This window comes from Cotesia typhae, unplaced genomic scaffold, assembly GCF_013202065.1.
Source record: "Cotesia typhae breed Kobodo isofemale line unplaced genomic scaffold, CoteBio_Ctyphae contig_44, whole genome shotgun sequence".
In the NCBI taxonomy this organism is placed as follows: Eukaryota; Metazoa; Arthropoda; class Insecta; order Hymenoptera; family Braconidae; genus Cotesia; species Cotesia typhae.
In genome coordinates this window covers 3,773,982-3,793,948 of record NW_027423753.1, presented here as the reverse complement: position 1 = coordinate 3,793,948, position 19,967 = coordinate 3,773,982, and the positions used below count along the sequence as shown (strand labels likewise).

At 25.3% G+C, this 19,967-nt stretch overlaps 3 protein-coding genes across 4 annotated transcripts in view; 2 read left to right on the top strand and 1 right to left on the bottom strand.

The window, feature by feature from the left end:
• The window catches only part of LOC141528809 (43 kDa receptor-associated protein of the synapse homolog), a 30,976-nt gene extending 25,963 nt beyond the window's left edge, over positions 1 to 5,013 (top strand). Inside the window, exons 11-12 of one of the 2 annotated variants that reach the window (XM_074245041.1) lie at positions 30 to 238; positions 376 to 385. In XM_074245041.1, coding sequence (XP_074101142.1) covers positions 30 to 228 — 199 coding nt within the window. In that variant the 3' untranslated portion in view covers positions 229 to 238; positions 376 to 385. Of the gene's footprint in view, positions 1 to 29 lie in introns of both variants that reach the window. The other variant, XM_074245040.1, reaches the window with a different exon arrangement.
• Positions 5,014 to 5,666: 653 nt separating this feature from the next.
• LOC141528874 (aminopeptidase N-like) lies at positions 5,667 to 9,315 on the top strand. The gene is made up of 7 exons (XM_074245155.1): positions 5,667 to 5,884; positions 5,951 to 6,406; positions 6,653 to 6,842; positions 6,959 to 7,194; positions 7,801 to 8,156; positions 8,211 to 8,492; positions 9,293 to 9,315. The coding sequence occupies exons 1-7, from the start codon at positions 5,667 to 5,669 to the stop codon at positions 9,313 to 9,315; spliced, it is 1,761 nt and encodes a 586-aa protein (XP_074101256.1).
• A 3,077-nt stretch (positions 9,316 to 12,392) lies between these two features.
• On the bottom strand, positions 12,393 to 19,840 carry Patr-1 (Protein associated with topo II related - 1). Its single transcript, XM_074244905.1, has 4 exons — positions 19,679 to 19,840; positions 19,076 to 19,264; positions 16,173 to 18,053; positions 12,393 to 15,858 (listed from the first exon to the last, which is right to left on the bottom strand). Exons 1-4 carry the CDS (start codon positions 19,715 to 19,717, stop codon positions 15,598 to 15,600), a joined length of 2,370 nt encoding a protein of 789 aa, XP_074101006.1. The 5' UTR covers positions 19,718 to 19,840; the 3' UTR covers positions 12,393 to 15,597.
• Between the last annotated feature and the right edge of the window lie 127 nt (positions 19,841 to 19,967).

The window sequence follows — 19,967 nt, the reverse complement described above, 5'->3', positions numbered from 1 at the left end:
CTTTTCTATTTCATTGTTTATGTTCACAGATGTGCGTACGACATACTGAAGAGACGTGACAAAAAGAAAAAACGACTTTGTCCCGATTGTCATAAATCCGTAAGCTCACGTTTATATTTACATTGCGATGATTCTCAGGATTTGAATCAGAGTTCATTGAGCTTGGCGTCATTAAAAGCTAGCAGTCTAGCAACTTTGAATGACTGCCACGCTACAAGTAGTGTTTAATTTTTTGGAGGTACTTTTTTTTATTTTTCTATTTATTTTTTTATTTTTATTATGTGTGAGATAAATTATTTTGATATTTAATATCTAAAAGTATAAAATGTTTTATTGTAATAACTAACGAGTTTTTTTAACGGTGAAAATCGGTAGCCCAAATCCAACGAAAATCACCCTCAAGTGTGTAGAATTTATCAACGTGTTCAATACGTTTAATTGAATTGAAATTATTATTATAATGAAAAATAAAAATAAAAAAACGTCAGATATACGTGAATTTATATTCTTATGACGCAATATATAAAAAAAAATGTTTAGACAATTGTTGACGTATAATGGTGATTGTTAAAGAATAATAGATTATAATTATTATAACTATCTAGATCAATGGAATGTATGGAACCAAAAGCATGCGGTTCTTTCTATAGAAAATTCAATTTAATGCCAATTAATATCAACAATATTTATACTATTTTTGTTAATAATTACTTTTTTTAAATATTTTTTATGGAGAAAATTGTGCTTTATTTTTATTTTCAAAAATAATTTGAAGGCGCAACTTATTGTTAAACTTTGAAAATTGTTATTTGATAAATTAATAATTAATAATGACATTTTATTCGGATAAACTTGATATTTTTTAACTATTTGTTAGGGATTATTGTACAGAATTTTACCGAACAATGACGGTGATAAAATGTGACGCAGTGAAATCCATTTCTAAATATTTTCACCCACAAAGAAATAGTTTTATTACAAAGGAGATATTTATCAAGTTTAATCATTTTTCGGAGATAAAAGAATTTTTTTACTTAAGATAATTAAATAAATATTTATTAACTTTTAATCAAGACCTATTTAGACCCTTAAATAAAAAGTGAGAATAAAAATTCTATTTTGACACTTTTTATAATTACATAACTTTAATGGATAATAAAATTCCATTAAATCAGACAAAGTAATAATTTTAAAAAAATATTTATATTAAATATACAAATAAATAATTTATTAAAACAGTTAATGAATTCTTAGTCACTCTCTAGAAAATTATTTTTTTAATTAATTTAACTTCAATCATTAAAAAAAAGCACTAAAATTGAAACTATTCGAGCGTTAATGAAATAAAACCTGATTTCTTTCCGGTTAACTTTAAATCAGAACTCAATACTAGTTATAAGTACATAAACTTGAAGGTATCTCTGTATCGATCGGTGTATGTCATATATGCTCGGAAGATACTGTCAATATTTTCATTCTCTTTCCAGCTGTTTCGCAACGTTTTGTGTTTGACAAGGTACTGTCAATATTATTATTCTTCCTTGTCATGTTTTGCACTAGATCAGTGCTACTTTAAATCAATTGATATTAACCTATTACCCAATAAAAAAAATAACAGACCAGAGATTTTTTTTGATTTTTCAAATCACATAACTACTAATTTTTTTTATCCGAAACAATTTATTAACAACTAATTATTAATGTAAAATTCTAAAAACTTTTTCTGCCGATATTTCCGTACATTATTATTATTATCTAAATAATTGTGCCAAAATTTTTCAAAAACGTACAAACTTACAAGTTGACCTTAAAAAAATTGTCAAGTTTATTCACTAAATTGTTATTTTTAAATTAATATTCTTAAAAATAAATAATTTAAATTATTGTACCAACTTAACAAAAAGTTGCTCTCTCAAAAATTTTTCATAAATAAATTTAGAGAAATTTCAATAATATGTGTCAATTACTGTTATACTTTCTCTTTGTTTATCGATATATTTTACTATAAAAATCGGTGCTACGAAAAAAAATAAAATTTATTGATGGAACAATAAAAAAAAAAAGGAAAATATAATATAAATAGATGCTTGTATATATTTATGCAGAAGCAAATTTAGGACAAGATATTTTGAGAATAACGTAGTAATAAATAAAGTAATTGAATTTAAATTAACTGTTTGTCTTGCACACAATTTCATTATTCGTTTTTCACACACTTATTGTAGTTATGAACTAAAATTAATTACAAAATTCTGCTCATTATTCTAAAAAAGAAAAACAATCAGATTAATTGTAACTATTAGAAGTATTGAAAAATTTTTCTCTTGTTATTCGGATTATTTATTTAGTAGAAAAATTTATTTTCAACGGCTTAACTCAAGTTTAACTAGCGGCTTCGGTGAAAATAAAGTGTTTAAATTTTTAAAAGATCAACAATGATTAATTATTGACTTACATATTTATTGATTTCTTATAATAATTTTACGAACGATAAATAATAGAGCTTTTCATTAGAAACTTAATTTACAATAGCGTTATAAAGCAAAGTTTATTCGAGTCGTTGATATAATATTTGTTGTTAAACTCTCGAAGGAACTTGTTTTGAAGTGGAAAAGTTTCGAGTACTCTTGCAACAAAGCTTTTTTGAAAAATACTATCATGAAAGTTTAAAATCTGAAAGGATTTCTTAAAGTTATCGACATCGATGTTTTTCATTATTACTACCTTTCTTTTGTACAACAACAATGCGTAATTTTATTATTCACACTGCTGGTAATAAAATTTTACAAAGCTCATTATTAATTTCGAACTTAAAGTTTTGACAAAAAAAATTTTTTTCTTCCAATATTTTTATTTAGATATTTTTTTTTTGCAAACGTTAAAGTCTGAATTATTTGCTTAAATAAAAATTTAATGAGTTTCACCTTTCAACTAAATTCCAATAAAAATTCCAAGTCACAGCTCTGAATAGCTATGAACTTTAAAAGATTATTTTATGACGTCCGAATTTTTAGAGACTTCTTGTCACAAAGTAAGTGACATATTTTTGGGTAAAATTGATGATGAAGCTACTAATAAAGCACTCAGTAATTTTTATAGAAAAGTCAAAACAGTTCAATTTAGTCTGTAGTGAAAAAAAAATTAACTTCATTAAAACGAACCGCAAAAAATAAAAAAAAAAATTAGTTGCCTTGCTTAGAAATTTATTCTCTTGGTTTTTCAATTCTTTTACTAAAATCTTTTATCTCCGGCCGATAACTGTCACTAGATTTGAATAAGTTTTAACGTCAGTCGATAAAATTGAATTCTTCACTCAAAAATTCTCTTTAAGTGATATTTTTGCTATCAAGAATAGTTTTGGAAGTATCTCTGTTACACTTATACAATAAATAAAATCTTAAAACGCATTTTATGCATAAATAGATAATTAAATTATCTATTGAAGAGTGAAGCGCTTTTTTCGGAATTTCATCTTATATATAAGCAACACACGTTTAAAAATAAACTATCAACCGCCCTTTTAAAATTGTTAGTAGTTAAATCCAAAAAATCAAAATCTTAATCCAAAATAAACTTTAATTTCACTGAATTGAATGAGTTAATTATTATATCAAAAAAATGTTTGATCAAAGAAAAAGTTTTTCTTTAATCAAAAAATTTTTTCCAGATAGAAATTTTTGAAACTGTATATCATCAAAAAAATAAATTAAAAATTACTGAGTACATATATTTGAAAATATCTGAGGTGCCAAATAATAAATATGTTACAACCTGCCAGAAAAAAAACCACGATGTTATCCGTTCCGTTACTTATAATTAAAAATGATAAAATATAGTGAAAACTGAAAATAAAACGATAACAAAAATAAATATGTTTATTAATAATTAATAATAAATGGATGAATAATTTTAAAATCATACATGTATGATAAATAAAATAATTTTTTTTGATTGATTGAAATAATTTTATTGTTGTCAATCATTTACTCACTGCCGTGATTGCTTTTTCATTAAATTGAAAATAAAATGAAGCTCCTGAAAAATCCTCATATTGATAATAATAATAATAAAAAAAAAAAAAAAATGAAAACAAAGTCGAGGCAACAATTAAATTGGAATAACGCGTATACTGAAGTGGAAGGTCGTAATATATAAAATGAATGAATATAAATATACAATATATATTAGTACATACGATGATAATAATTTAAATTGAAAATATTTTTTGTTATGCCGAATAATTGCAGGTGAGCAATGGATAATTATAAGAAAGAAATAAAAATAAAATATATTAATTAATTAGCGAGGTAAATGAAAAAAAAAAAAATAAATAAATAAATAAATAAATGAAATAATTAACTTAAAGTCATAAGCATAAAAAATAAGTTAATACTCTAAAATAAAATTTATTTCTGTTGTTAAGAGTGTACGTGCTAATTGGCACTCTAATAATACACGCACAATCAGAAATGTCTGTAGAGACGTGCACTGCACACTTAACTCTCGTTAAACAAAAACAAATGCTCATAAAAAATAAAAAGAGATTTCAATTAACTTATTATGTAATATTAAAGAGGACATGCAAATTTGATAATAATTTTATTTAATACATTTAAATTTAATTTTTTTTTTTAATTATGTTGTTGGAATGTGACTATTTTAAATTTAGCAACATAATAAGAAGCACAATTAATTTGTAAAATACCAAATGGGCAGTACCGTAGGATACTCATATGTCTAAATAAAGCAAATTAATGTCTTTTAAAATCTTAAACTTTCAAAATTAATGTATAAAAAAATAAATAATTGAAAATTATTTATAGAGTTGAGGAGATATTTAGGATATTAGTCGTATTTAAATTTAAATATTTAAGTCAACCATGTCTAAATTATAATGTGAGATACGTGATATGATGGAACACGTTAAAAATAAACGATGGAAGAGTACCTCAATTGAAATAAAAAAAAAATCAATAAATGAATTAATGTTATTAAAATAAAAATATAAATCGATATTGTCTTATGTTGTTGTTGTTGTTATTTTTTCCTATCTTATAATGCCACAGAAAAATTGGACGATTTTATCAAGTTTTGAAAAATTATTAATTTTTTTTTTAAATTAATGACAACGTACGATTTCATACCCGTAAGACGTGTCAGTAGAAAAATTCTCTAACATGGCAATATACAGCCGAATTTGCCGAAACTTGCAAAAAAATAATTTAATTGAAATTAAATACTAATTAATAACTTGTTAATTACAAAGAAATAAAATAACAGCAGCTTATTGTGAAACGATAAATAACAATCTTAATTTTAACGTTATTTTTATTGGCGTAATTATCAATCGATGAAACCGATTACAGTTATTTCTAGCAATTAAACAACAGTAAAGTGTATTTTTCACAACTAGTTATTACCAAGGAAAGATCATGTTTCTAAAAGTGTTACTGTCTGTTTTATTATTAGATTTTTGTAATACTTCAGTAGTTATAAAATCTGACTTAGATTTTGTGAAAAATGTCATCCCACATTCTTATTCGATACAATTAAACCCTTATAGTTACAACGATGTAAATTCAACATTTGTCGGAAACAGTACAATTCTTTTCCAAGTGTTACAGCCTTCAAATTACTTCATCATCCATAAAGGTAGGTATATATTTATGCACAAGTGGTACACAAAAGTAATAAGTGCCCAAAATGGACACATTTACGATGTCACCGGTCAATGGTGGTACCCTTTGAATAATCATTACGTAATTGAGCTAAAAGAAGAACTTCAAACGGGCAACTACACCCTAATGTTAAGTTGGAGTAATGACTTTTCAGAAAATAAGAAAATTTTCCGAATTGTTAGTCACGATATTTCATCGAATTACAGGTATCTAATTTTAAATTTTCAAAACAAAAACAAAAAATTTGAAAAATCGAAATATTTTTGTTTTAGTTACTTTTTTATCGGAACTAAAAATTTGAGATTGTCTACTGCTCGTAATTTATTTCCGTGTTGGGACGAACCGATTTTTCGAGCTAATTTTGAAATATCGATAGAACATCCGAAAAATTTTACTGCATTGTCAAACATGCCGACCAAAAGAAATATTACTACTCCCAAGGATAACTATCTGACTTACTTTCAAAAAACTCCTTTACTGTCACCTCATTCAATAAGTTTTGCAATAACAAATTATCCTGTAATTTCAACTAAATTGAAGACTATATCAATGTATTCTATCAAACAAGATCAGGCCTCGTTCATAAGTTACGCAATCAATTTGAATTCAATTCTACGCACTATTTTAAATTACTTCGGAATTTCTTATCCACTACCGAAAATAGATTCTGTTATCATTTCAGGAAACGAAGATGGATGTATTAGCAATCCAGGTCTTATTTTTTACAGGTAATTACTTTTTAATAATTAGGGTTTTTTTAAAACTATATTGGTCACACTGATAAAAGAATTAATTGTTAATAAATGAAAGTTTCGAAACGATTGAAAAAAAAATTAAATGACACATAATTTTTAAGGAAATTGAATGCTCGATAAAAACATTGATCTGTTTTTACAATTTAATTTATAAAAAATCTTTCTGTCAGTGCTAATTTAAAAATTCATTATTTAAAAACTATTGCAATCTTTTAATAGATTGGATGAATATTTCTCAACGTTAAAATCTCCGCTTGTTCTTTACCGAAACCAAGAATTTGGAGACTTAAAAACCATAACAGCCATTACTCTTCAATGGTTTACAGATGTAGTAACGCCAAATGATTCTAATAATTTATGGTTGTATAATGGGATCGCTTATAATCTTGCTGCTAAGATACATGACCAAGTATGGACAAAATTAGCTTATATATTTTAGAGTCTAATAGATGATTTGCGCTAGGATGATATTTTTCCAATACAAAAATTTTAGATAAATTATGACTATTATCATCTATTTTTTAGATCCATCAAAAATTACGTAGAAGAGAAATGCAAGCTTTGGAACTATACAACTATCTGCTCGATCCAGAATTCAAAAAATTGTCATCAGTATCGCTGTTATCTATTAGGAACCAAACATATGTTAGCGAAAATGTGAAACAATATGTGAGAGGCGCTTCAATAATGCAAATGTTAGAATATGTAGTTTTTAAACCAGAAGTTTATCAAAATGGCTTACAGCAATATCTCAGCAAAAAGTAAACTTTGTTAATTTTTCATAGCTGTATTAGAATGTTTTATTTTTTTTTAACTAATACTAAATTTGCTGAATTTCTATAAAATTCTAACTCGTAATTTTATTTTTGAATCTTTTTTTCAAAAGAAGAAAAATTTCATTGTTTCAAAGTATCTACTCGTAAATTCTTGTCAAATACAATCCAAACTATAATTTTAATCAATTAGGTTTATTCAGAGAAAAAAAAAAACAATGAACTAATTACAGTTTTTGTAATAATAAAAGAAGCTCCAATCAAAGCGTTAAAAAAATTACTGTTTCAAATAATATCTCACAAAATATTAAAATCCCAAATATTAATCTTTACGGTTCCGAATTGAATTTTCTAACTTTGAAATAAATTTCTTGTAAAGTTCGTAAAAAATTAGACTTCCAAATTGTAGTTTTTTCAATTATTTGTTTGAAATACTCAGTTTTTATAAATTGTAACTTTTCAATTGTTCTTTTTCTTCCATGTCACAATACAAGTTTTTTCAATGAAATTTAATTTTTAATTTTCCGCCATAAAATGACCTTTGATTATTTATAAGAAAAAAATCTAATACAATGAATGAATTTTATTTTTTAGTTTGTTCAAAACGACAACCTTAGAAGATTTATGGACAAGCTTAGAAAATGCGCAAAAGAATAATTTGAGGAGGTCCTTAAATGTAAAAACAATGGTTGATTGTTGGACCAAGCAACCTGGTTATCCTATTATTAATGTCACAAGAAACTATCAGACTGGATTTGTAAAAATTACTCGAATTAATCCAATCAATAAGTCAAATTGTGCCTGGAATATACCTTTAAATTATGTAATTGAGTCAAAACCCGATTTTTCATTAAACAATTATATGTTTTGGCTGCATGATAACGAAATGACGTCTTATCCAGTTGGTCTTGGTTCGAACGAATGGATTATTTTCAATATTCAACAATTGGGTAGGTATAAATCAATTTAATTTTTTTAAATAAATAACGAAAGTAAAATTTTAGGTTACTATAGAGTTTTCTACGATGATGAGAATTGGAATTTTATTATCAATTATCTTAATTCAGAAAATTACCACAAAATTCATCCGACAAATCGGGCAGTGATTATCAGTGAAATTGAAGAGCTCTATCGTAAGGACGAGGGTTATCTTGATAAATTATTAAAATTACTATGGTACCTTAGACAAGAACAAGATCATTTACCATTGATGAAAGCGATTAGACCGTTAAATACTATTCTAAATTTAGTGAATATCAATAGAGGAATACTCAATGATTTTATAAGTAAGATTTTGGGTCCGATTATTAAATCTCTCAATAGTGAGTATGATAATAGTGCATATTTTTATTACACGGCTTCTCTGAGATTTAATTTTTTACGGATATACTGTCCAATTAATCAAAATGACGAAAAATGTAAAATAATTGCTGGCAATATTTATAAAACAGTCGTAGAAAATCGAAAAGAGGAACAGTAAGTCTCTTTATTTTTATTATAAATTCATACGTAAAATGATATTATTAAATTTAAAGATTAATTAATTTTTTTTTTTTTTTCATTTTTTAGATACTTTGTTAAATATTACTCTTGGGTTCTATGCACTGTAATGAGAGATTTTGGAGAGAGAGAAATTAACGATTTCTTTTCCCCAGAATTTTTATTGTTTAGGAATGATAACTTGGAGAAACATATGTATTTACATTGCATAAACAATCATGATCTCGTTAAAAAATACTTTCCTAAAATAATAAATAGTGGCCGGATAACTTCTTCGGATCAGTTTTTAAAATTTGTTGATTCTATTATGTTGGATCATAAGTTTATTGGCAATATTGAATTTATATTAGACTATTTTATAGAAAATTATTCGAAGATACTCGAAAAGTAAGTGTTATTAAATAAAAATAATAATTATTTATTATTAATAAAATAGATCAAGCTCAAATATTCTCAAATTTAATTATTTCCCTACATTTTTAATACGACAATAGTATAGCAAGAAGTTCCAGGGTTGTTCTATTTATAATCAACCATTTTCTAGATTTCTATTATTAAAAATATAATCTCAATTTACTTGATTCAGGTTTGAAGACAGCGAAAGAATGATTCCAAAGATGATTTTCCGTTTGAATCGTTTCATTGACAGAATTAAGCAGTGGGAAAAAGTGAGAATCAAATTCACGTTTATTAGTAATATTCATTAATTTTTTAAATTGTTTAATCCATACTTATTAATTTCAGTTGAAGGAGTTTATTCTTTCACGGGGTTCAGAATTTAACTACCGATATCTGATATTTAAAAATAATATTATTCAGGATTTGATGAATCGTCAGTCAGAAAATCTTTTAAAAAATATTCAAAACAGCCAGCTGTTAAGAAATATAATGTCTCGGTAAACCGGCTAGGATGTTTACACAGATAACGCTAATTGATAACATGTTTTAAAACTAAAAATATTGTCAAGTTCTTGATTTAAGGAAATTTTACTTGATTCAAGAATTTTTCTTTTTGATTCAAGACAATTCCCCTCTTCAAAATTATATTCTTGGTTAAAGAATTTTTCTCTCTAATCAAGTTAATTTTTTTTTTCTGTGTATACTATTTCATAAATTGTTGAACTTTAATCCGTTATTGATAAATAGTTAGACGGTCAAAAATTTTTTTTAAAATCACAACAAACACAATAAAAAGCTGTCAGTTTTTTTAAAGTTTCTGACAGTTAGTTTTTTTTTATAACTAAGAAACTAGTACAGAACTGCAGAGCGTAATTGAATTCATCTCGGATTATAGGTGGTCAATTGACTTTAACTTTAAGGGTAATTGTATCATCATGTCCTCAATAAATATTAAAAAATTTAGAATTTTCTGAAGATATGCCGTAACAACGACAACTACCTTAAGTAATTTAACCAGTTAATTGATTGTCCATTGAACCGGTAAAGCTATTGGGTAATAATCTTAACTTAATCGATTAGTTGTCTTAATAACTTAGCTAACTTTTCTGGTCCACACGGCCAAATTGTATGATCCTAATTTAAAGTATAAAATTTTCCAAATGTAATTATATTAACAATAATAAAATAAACTTACATTTAGTTGACTCATAACTCGCATCATTGTTCAAACAAATCAAAGGTCTCTTAAGTCTTGCATGAAACTTTTTTGTAACACTCTTAATGGAACACACTTTTTGAAATACACCACCACAAACTTCGACTTTTTATTTATAATTAACCTGCACTCTTATTAATAACACTGGTAACATTGATAGCATTAATAATACTGATATCAATCATCTGACTATTTTTTAGTTTAATTTATCAAATGAATTGATCAGTTAAGAAAACATTAAATAAATTTTTAATTCTATATATTAAATTTTTTTTAATATTCTTCGAAATAATTTTAAAAATTCACATTTAAAAAATGAAAAAAAAAAATTATAAATGCCAAGTTTTAAATTGAAATTAATTCAGCAGATATTTAATAATTTTTGTAACAAAAAATTGACATGTATAGAAATTAAAAGTATGAAAATTAAGTTAGCCAACTTTTAAAAATTTTAATAATTTATTTTATTGAAAAATTATTTAAAAAAAAAATTTCACATGTAGAAAATTTTAAAAATTACACATGCAATTTTTCAAAAATATTTTTTCGTTGTAATTAATAAATAAAAAAAAATTAAAAAATTAAAAATGTCGGCTAATTTTAGTCTTGCATTAAAAGTTCAATTTTTTTTTTTTAATAATATTTTGAGATAAATTTGTTTGTTAAAAAAAAAAAAATTAAAAAATGGTCAAGTGACAATTTTTTAATTTTATTTAACGAAAAAATTGGTTCCAAATAATTATTTTTAAAAAATTACATTTTTTATTTTTTCTAATTTCTAGATGTCAATTTTTTTTTTTGCAATAATTTATTATGAAAATGAAGTTAGCCGACATTTCAAAATTTTTAGAAATTTTTTTTTAATTTTACTTAAATAATTAAAAAAAAAAAAAATTCACATGTAAAAAACTTGGAAAACTATAAGTGCAATTTTTTAGAAATATTTTTTTTGTTGTAATTTAATTATAAAAAAAAATTAAAAATTTTTAAACGTCTGCTAACTTCAGTTTCATAATTTCTTTGTTATAAAATTTTTTAAATTATTAAATATGTGCTAAGTTAATTCTCATCTGCTAACTTTAATGTCATAAGTTGCAGAAACATTTTTATCATTACAATTAATTTGTTCTAAAAATTCGTCAGATGTCTACTGATATCAGTTTTATATTTAAAGATTTCTTACTTGAGCGAAATTGCACTAATCGGTACATTTGTCAAAACACATTTAGTGTCTGCCGGCTAACACTCAAATTTTCTTACTGACTTTTTACATTTTTTAAAGAAATAAATTACGAATTTTATAATTTCAACGTTTATTATTACTAATTATAGAACATTTTTGCCTAATTTTTCGTTCTAATCATTTTGATATCAATTATAAAACAAAATTTATGAAAAGTCGCAACGAAATTTCCGTTAAAACTACTGATGACTGCGCAGTAGCCATTTTAGTTAAGATGCGCGCGCCTCTACCGGTGAAACTTGTAATATATTATTTGAAATAAAGCGCTTAAGGAAATCCGCGCGAAGTATTTAAATTTTTAAAACTTCTTGAAAATTTATGACACTTAAAAATTATGTAAAAATTTTACAACAATGCAATTATTATAAAAAAAATTAAATTTCGTCTTTAAAGCCAACGTTTTTAATTTTTTCATTTAATAAATGAGAACGAAATAATATTTTTCAAAAATTGCATTTGTAGTTTTTCGAGTTTTTTTTACAAATGAAATTTGTTTTTAATTTTTTTTTTTTTTTTGTAAAAATTTTTTCAATAAAAAAGAATTCTAAAAATTTTTAGATATTGATTAACTTAATTGTTATTTTTAAAATTATTAAAAAATAAAAAACTATTTTTTATCATTTTAATAAAAAGCGTAAAGAAACTTTTTTATGTAGTAAAATTATTGGAAAATTACAAAAATAAATAAAAATATAAAACTTTATAATTAATTTCTCACTTAAATAAAATAACAGATTTAATATAATTGTTTATTTTATTAATTATTTTAATAACTATTATGATAAGTGAAGGAAAAAAATAAATGCAATTAGAATAAATCGAATGATATAATCTATGATGCAAAAATTTTTATTTGCGACTTTGATTTGAAAATTCGATCAATTCTGTACATATACATTTAAACGACGATACTGCTATTTATTAACTGGCAGCGTTTTAAGAATTTACACAGTCCTTTTTTATCAATTAGGATCATTATAATTTATCATTATCATTATTATTATTATTTTTTTTTTTTATAACGCCATCACTTTGTCATTTACTCATTCATATTTGTAATCATTAAAAATACGGAAAAAGTATAATTAACTATATTTATCAGCATAAAATCGTACAAACTTATTAAAAGAAAAATATAAAATAATAAACCTCGAATAACAATAATCCAAATAATTATAAATCAGTGACATATAAACATGTATATTATTAATCATTACAATAAACATAATCGCAGCTATACAAAAATATATAGTAATGTGTTACTTAAAAATGTTAAGCATATATATCTGAAATTTATATTATCATTATTTAGCATCAATTTGTTTTTAAACATTTATATTTATAAATTTTAAAAATCAATAATTAATCACATTAAATTAAATCTGTCATTGTCTTTTTAACTCACAAAATATTTATGATACAGCCAACAATTATACAAAAATTTTATTTTTATTACTTCTAAGTAATATTTATTGTTGTTATTATTATTATTATTTCTCTGTGTAGTTTATTTTTTACTTTACATTACAATTAAAGTATTTATTGATTTAAATTGACATTAAAATTATAATTATAAAATAACTTGTTTCCCTCATTATCCATTACATTAATGATAATATTAATAAAAGCACTTTCACAATTTTCCTGCTAATATTTTTTTTTGTTTTTTATTTTTTTTTAATATTTTTTTTTTCCTTTCAATAATTTATTTTTAACCATTTTTTTATTATTCAGTAGTAACAATCTTAGTGAAAAAGTTATTAAGATTTTTAAATTTAATATCTATTAAACTATTATGCATTTATGTAAGTATTTGTATGAAAATTAATCACCAATGCCTAACGACCTATTTTTTTAAAACATATTTCTAATAGGTTGAGTTAAGGCAGGTTTTAATTAATTATTAATGATTTTATTTATTATTATCATTGTTGTTATTATTATAAGTATTATCATTATATTTTCGTCTTATCGCACGCTTAAATTTTATTATTATTCATTTAAGCGTGCTATTTAAACAATATTAACTATTATATTATATAATAAACGCATTTAAAAATTTTTTATTTCAAATAATATACTTGTTGATTAGTTAAAGCGTTTAATTAACAAAATAAATGATCACGCTTTTTAAATTTTATTATTTCGTACCCGGTTACATTTTTAAGAAGAATATAGCGCAACCTCCGTGGGCTTTTATTGAGTAAATAGTTTTCTAAAAAAATCAGCATATTTATTATTCACTCATTATAATTAAATATTATTATTGTAATAATAACGATACAGACGATTATGTTTGTTCTATGCAACAAGTAAATTTATAAATATTTACACTTCAGAGTACTTAAAATCCCTTCTCATAATTACTTTTTTTTTTTTACGTTTTTTTTTTTTTCGTTTTTTATTATAAAAATTATTCAAGTGATATGTCAGTGAATAAACGCGACAATAAATGAATATTAATACAAAAGGATTTAAATTTAAAAAAATTATATAACTGAACATAATTTTTAATTTCAATAATAATTATTTAATTTTTATATATAAATAACTCTAAAAAAACAAATTCAATTTTTTGTGATTTATTAAATTTTACCAATCAAAATATTATTTTTCAAATATCATATTATCCAAACAGATTATTTTTAACATGACATTTAATAATATTTCAATTGCTAAAATTCAATTACTATAAATAAATTTTAATTTACAAAAATCGGATTATTTTATTCAAAATAATTAAATTAATAGTTAATATTAATATTCATTTATTGAATTAAATCGTCAATTCAATGGCATGGAGATCGTCGTTGAATTGAAGTTACTGTAAATACAATTTATTCCCGTAAATAATTTATAAAAAAAAAAAATCAATCAATTAATTTATAGTAACGCATTATTAACATTTACAGCCAAATAGTGATTTATTGTAGCAAAATAAATATTTTTTGTAAGCCGCAATAATTATTTGATCTTGTAAAAAAAATTAACAAATAAAATTAACCAGATATTTTTTATAATACATGCATCCATGCTTTCAAAATTTGGTACAATTTTTTTAGACATTCAGTGCATAAATGTCAGAATTTTTTTTTTACAACAAATCGATGCTATATACAAGATCAATTTTATTTATTTATAATATAATGTATATTAATAACCGGTCAAAGAAAATACATCATTTCAATCAACTATTTTTTTATTATTTTCATAAATTTAAAGTATAAATTCTAATTATTATTTAAGCATCTGAAGTAAATAATATGTATTAGTTAATTATATTTATTTATAATTAATTATTGATATTAATAAAATAAAAATATGCATAGGTCTATATATATTTACATCTATGATGATAATAATAATAATTAATAACTTACGATCATGAAAAATATAAATGAATGAAATTAATGTAAGAAATAATATGTGCGCAAGGAATTTTTCGTAAGACGAAAAAATATTCATAATATATTATATATAATCAATGAAAAATATTATTTTCGTAGTAAATTATACTTTTTCCGTACTTTAATTGTTGATACAGTCGAATCGCGTTATGAACTTGGTTAAAAAAAAAATAGGAACACTTACTTAAAAAAAAATTATTTTTTTTAACTTTTAATCTCTTATTACACATTTTTTTTTAATGGTATTAATAATTAATAGTATTTATATATCATTGAATGACATTTCGGAGGTTTAAATACAATCTGACCTGCAAATATAGGACTCATAATACGACTCGACTGTTTGCATAATTTTTCGTTCGTTCTTATTACTTGAATAAAAAAAAAAAAATTTTCCAACTTACAATTGTTCAACCAAAAAAGTCATGGTTTCATTTTTTTAAATCACAATTACTATTTACATCCCATGGATAGAAGAACGCTTTTATTGTAAATTAATAAATGAAAAAATAATAACAAAGTTAATAACTTTTTGAGTGAGAAAGTAAATATATTGCGAGAGTAAGACAAGAAAAAAAAATAATGATTAAAGTTAATTATTAACCGACAGGTTTAATAAGATCAGTCTATCGAGATAGATTAGCATCTGTTAATAAAGATTCTAATGGCGCATACCTTTCAATTGTAAGACCACGAATTCTTTGCAAGTGCTCATTGAGTGTGTTTGCAGGAATCGGATGACAGGGTGCAATACTTGGTGGTGATGATCCAATGGTGTCTGCAAGTGTTACGATAAATGATGACCATTCACTACATGATGCGTTGTCTTCATTAGGATACAAAGTTTCTGCTCTTTCCAATAGCGAGGCTAGCACAGATACCCCAAACTAAAAAAATTATTATTTTCGTTTAGTATTAGATTCATTTTTATAAAAAAAAAATATCTAATTTGTTTCTTATTAAATAAAACAAAAAAAAAAAAATAATAATTAATTTTTTTTTTTTTAAATAAAAAATTAAAATTTTTTTTCCAAGTATCTTTTATATAAAATTAAAAATCATTGAGGTCTAGGTTTTTCAAGTTATTCTAAGTTAGAAAAAAATTATAAAAAAATTATCAAATTTTTAGTTTAAATAATTATAAATTTTTTAGTATTAAGAGTTTATTATATTTAATAAAATAAAGTAAACATAAACATACCTTATTTGTAACAGCTAGTGCCAAACTATTATTATTTTTATTCGGCTGATTGACAGAATCTAAAAAGCCTTTAGCCAAGCGTAGTAAAATATCAAAGCCGCCGACTGTTTCAATCCACCTATGAAACTCAGGAAAAAAACGTATAAGAATATTGGCATCTCGACGACTTATAACAGCGAAACCACGAATGAATCCAACCCAAAATTCGCCGAGTTGCTGAGTGTACTCAGTGACACTGAGAAACGGTAAAAAACGTAATAACAAAGCTTTTCCTTTTCTAATGCACAAAATACTCGATAATTTATCTTCCTTCAACAATTGGAGTATCGATGTAAGCATAATATTGATCAGTTCTGGCGCTGTTTTCTTAACTGGCTTGCTCTCAGGCTCTTGGTCCGCTTGTTGCTGCTGCTGAAGAGCTTGCTGCTCAGCCAACAAAGCCAAGGGATTGTTGACATCTTCAAGTTTCAGCTGTACCGTATACAAACGTTCTATTTCCAACAATCTTTGACGCGCCTTCTTCATATCTTTTTGCTGCGACGCCTGATTCTGCTGCGGGTCGCTGTTGGCCACCACATCCATGTCTATTATTTTCCGCGGAGCAGTTACACTTCCGCACTGCAATTTACCAAGTGAATTTTCAAATTGCGTTGGTGTGTAGACTACTTTAGTAAGAATATGCTGCGACTGATCTTTGTTGTCTCTGTCACGGTATCCATTTTTATTATTATTTTGTTTTTTATTATCCTTATGATTATCCGAGCTCTCGTTATTTTTTTTGTTCTGACGATCACAAAATACAGTGAAGTAATAGTCGTCAAAGTATGGCTGATTGGTGTTATGCTGCATCAGCTGAATGTTGATCAGCCATTGCTTTTCCCGATTGCTCATCATACCGGCGTATTCGTCGTACTCTCCGTTTTCATTCAATCCGTTGTGATAATTATTGTGATGATGGTACCTTTGATTATTGCGATTCTGATTCCAATTTTGGTTATTTTTGAAAAATGGTTGATGATTGTTAGACGAAGATTGATCGTTTGTTTGGTAAGTTGGTCTGTTGTGATTCCGCTGCTGATTACCAGATTGTTGGTGCTGTTGAAGATGAAGCTGTTGAAGTTGATTTTGCTGCTGTTGAAGATGTTGATGATGTTGATGATGGTTTGGTAAATTGTTAGGGAACGCCGACATCAGAGGGTGCTCTGGTCGCATAAATTGAGGCGGCGGTAAATTAGGTCGCGGTTGCTGAGGAAAATTACCGACTGAGAAATTACCGTGCATGGGCTGCCTCTGATTATTGTGAGGTATCATTAAATGCGGCGGCAAAGGATATCTTAGTAAATTAGCCGCTGCGGCGGTCGCTGCAGCTGCTGCGGGATTCCCAGCCAAAGGTCGAGTATTTGGCAACAGTGGTGCGTTTGGCAGTCGCACGTTTGGTGGAAGGATTACTGGATGTTGACCGGGCATGGTCAGACCCGGTGGAAATCTCGGCATGTTGTTCAGTAGGTTAGCACGTAAATTAGCAGTAAGATCATTTATCATTGGATAGTCCAATGAAAATTGCCCGTCGGGTCTAGGTAAGGGCAATTGCTGTGGTACAGACGGAGTTTGGTTAGTCGTTGTGTTGATATTGTTTTCAATATTTATGTTTGTTGGCTGTGGTGTCGACGGCTTTACCAGACCTGGCGGTGGTCGCATTAAACCACGCTCCAATTCTTCTACGGTACAAACATTTTTCAAGGCCACGGATAGAGATGGATTCGGTGGTACCACTGGAAAATTTGATGGACTGTCCCAGACTCCTGGTCTTGGGACAATGCCATCTTTCTCGTCCATGACCAAATGCGGAAAACTTCCTTCAATGTCCACGTCAATGCCATTCTGTAAATTTAGATTCTTTATTAGCTCAATTTATTAAATGAAATCGACATATATGTCTTGTGACATAATACACAGTCAAAAATTTTGTATCATTGCGTCAAAAAATTTTGTGTTGAATATTCAACACTTTTGTGTGTAAATTTAATATTTATTGTGTTAAATCAATACAAAAAAGTGTTAAATATTTAACACAAAATTTTTTGACGCAAAATTTTTTACTATAAAAACTTTTTTGCAGTATACATAAATTTTTTTATGCAATCATATATCTTTTTAAGAAGGGTTTACACTTTTTCCTCATAATACTAAAGTTAGCCGATGTTTTCAATTTTTTGATTTCTTTTCATTTCGATATTGCCATTCTAATACGTCGTATCGCACTTTTATAAAATTTTACAGCAGACAGTAAAAATGATTCATTTTTAACATTGATTGAATGGGATTTAAAATTTTAATATAAATTGCATAATATTGCTATGATTCAATTTTTCAAAAAAAGTAAATTTGTCAAATTTTTTGGGGTATTATTTCATAATTTTTTGGATTCGAAGCTTACTATCTTTAATTTAAATTAATTTAAAAATCTCATTAGAAAAAGAACCATTAAAATTAAATCAAAATTATAATAATTTAAACAGCAAATGAGTGTAATTAATAAATTACTCCCAAAGAAATTAAATTAATGAACAATCTGCATAATGTCAACATCACTACTTCGATAATTGTTTACAATACTAATGTGATGATTTTACGTTGATTGGTATTATTTCAGGCGCTTGAGTCATATTAAAGAAAATTAATTACTGATATGTTGATTGAAACTGTGAATTATTTTTTTTCTTTTAAAACCTGTAAGAAGTTCAAATCATTAAATTATAAATTATAATGAAAGTTGTAATTAAACGACGAGATTTTTTATCAAAGCCATATGTTAATGTTGAAACTGATAATATAATTGTCCATTATCTGTAGGATATCAAAATAAGTCACTCATAAATTAGTTGAAGAAAAATGATAATTACCTTGTGATTTATTAATTGCTTTTGCAATCTTGTAGATTCAGCAATTTGGGCTAATTTTTCATGATTTTTCTCCCAATCATCATCGGTAGCCGAGCCAAATGTCTCGTCGTTCAATGCATCGTACTCGTCCTCTTCGACGATATCGTCCTCGTCTAACGGACATTCTATAGCGTCATCTAGACCACCACCCTGAAATTAAATTTATTAATAAATATAAAAATAAATAAAGAATGTAAATATAGTATTTCATTTTTATTATTAATATAAATTTTTCCAGGTTATGTCTGGCATCTTGGTTGTCGATCGTAACGACAAAAAGTCATCGACCTCATTTTTATATTATTTTAATGATAATAAAAATAATAAATGAATGGTATCAATGTAAATTATTTAGTGTGTCACTGGTAAAAAAAATAAAAATTAATACAGAAGTACTTTAAGCCAGGTGATGTATTTATGGAAAAAAAAAATAAATAGAAAAATATTTTGGAGTAAGAGCGTGTTGGGCTAGAAAATTATCTGGAAAATAAATTTACTTTGAGAGTTATGTAAATAATTTTTTTTTTAACTTTTTATTTGAATAAATTATTTTTATTAACTTACTGGTACAGAAGTATCAAATCCGAAAAAAGAGTCTGCCATTTGATGAAATAAATTTTACAAAATATCATGTTCCGATAAAATGTCAAGCGATGATGAATACATCAGCTGTCATGGCGGACCTTCTCGAACAATGTGGAAAAGTGTGTACTTGAATACTGCCTTAATAACAGCTGAGGCTCCGTTTTCATTGGTTATTTTTTACCGCCAATTTTTAAATTTTTGTTTTGTCTTTTGAAAATTTTTAATTTCAACTATTAAAAATTAGTGAAATTATCACAATTAATTATAA

Bases quoted from the DNA above. Each gene is read 5' to 3' on its own strand.
- LOC141528874 (XM_074245155.1), top strand. From the start codon at position 5,667: ATGCACAAGTGGTACACAAAAGTAATAAGTGCCCAAAATGGACACATT. The intron at 7,195-7,800 runs GTAAACTTTGTT...TTTATTTTTTAG, and splicing joins CAGCAATATCTCAGCAAAAA to TTTGTTCAAAACGACAACCT. The intron at 8,157-8,210 runs GTAGGTATAAAT...GTAAAATTTTAG, and splicing joins TTTCAATATTCAACAATTGG to GTTACTATAGAGTTTTCTAC.
- Patr-1 (XM_074244905.1), bottom strand. From the start codon at position 19,717: ATGGCAGACTCTTTTTTCGGATTTGATACTTCTGTACCA. The intron at 19,265-19,678 runs GTAAGTTAATAA...ATTTAATTTCAG, and splicing joins GATTTGATACTTCTGTACCA to GGTGGTGGTCTAGATGACGC. The intron at 15,859-16,172 runs GTATGTTTATGT...TAATTTTTTTAG, and splicing joins CACTAGCTGTTACAAATAAG to TTTGGGGTATCTGTGCTAGC.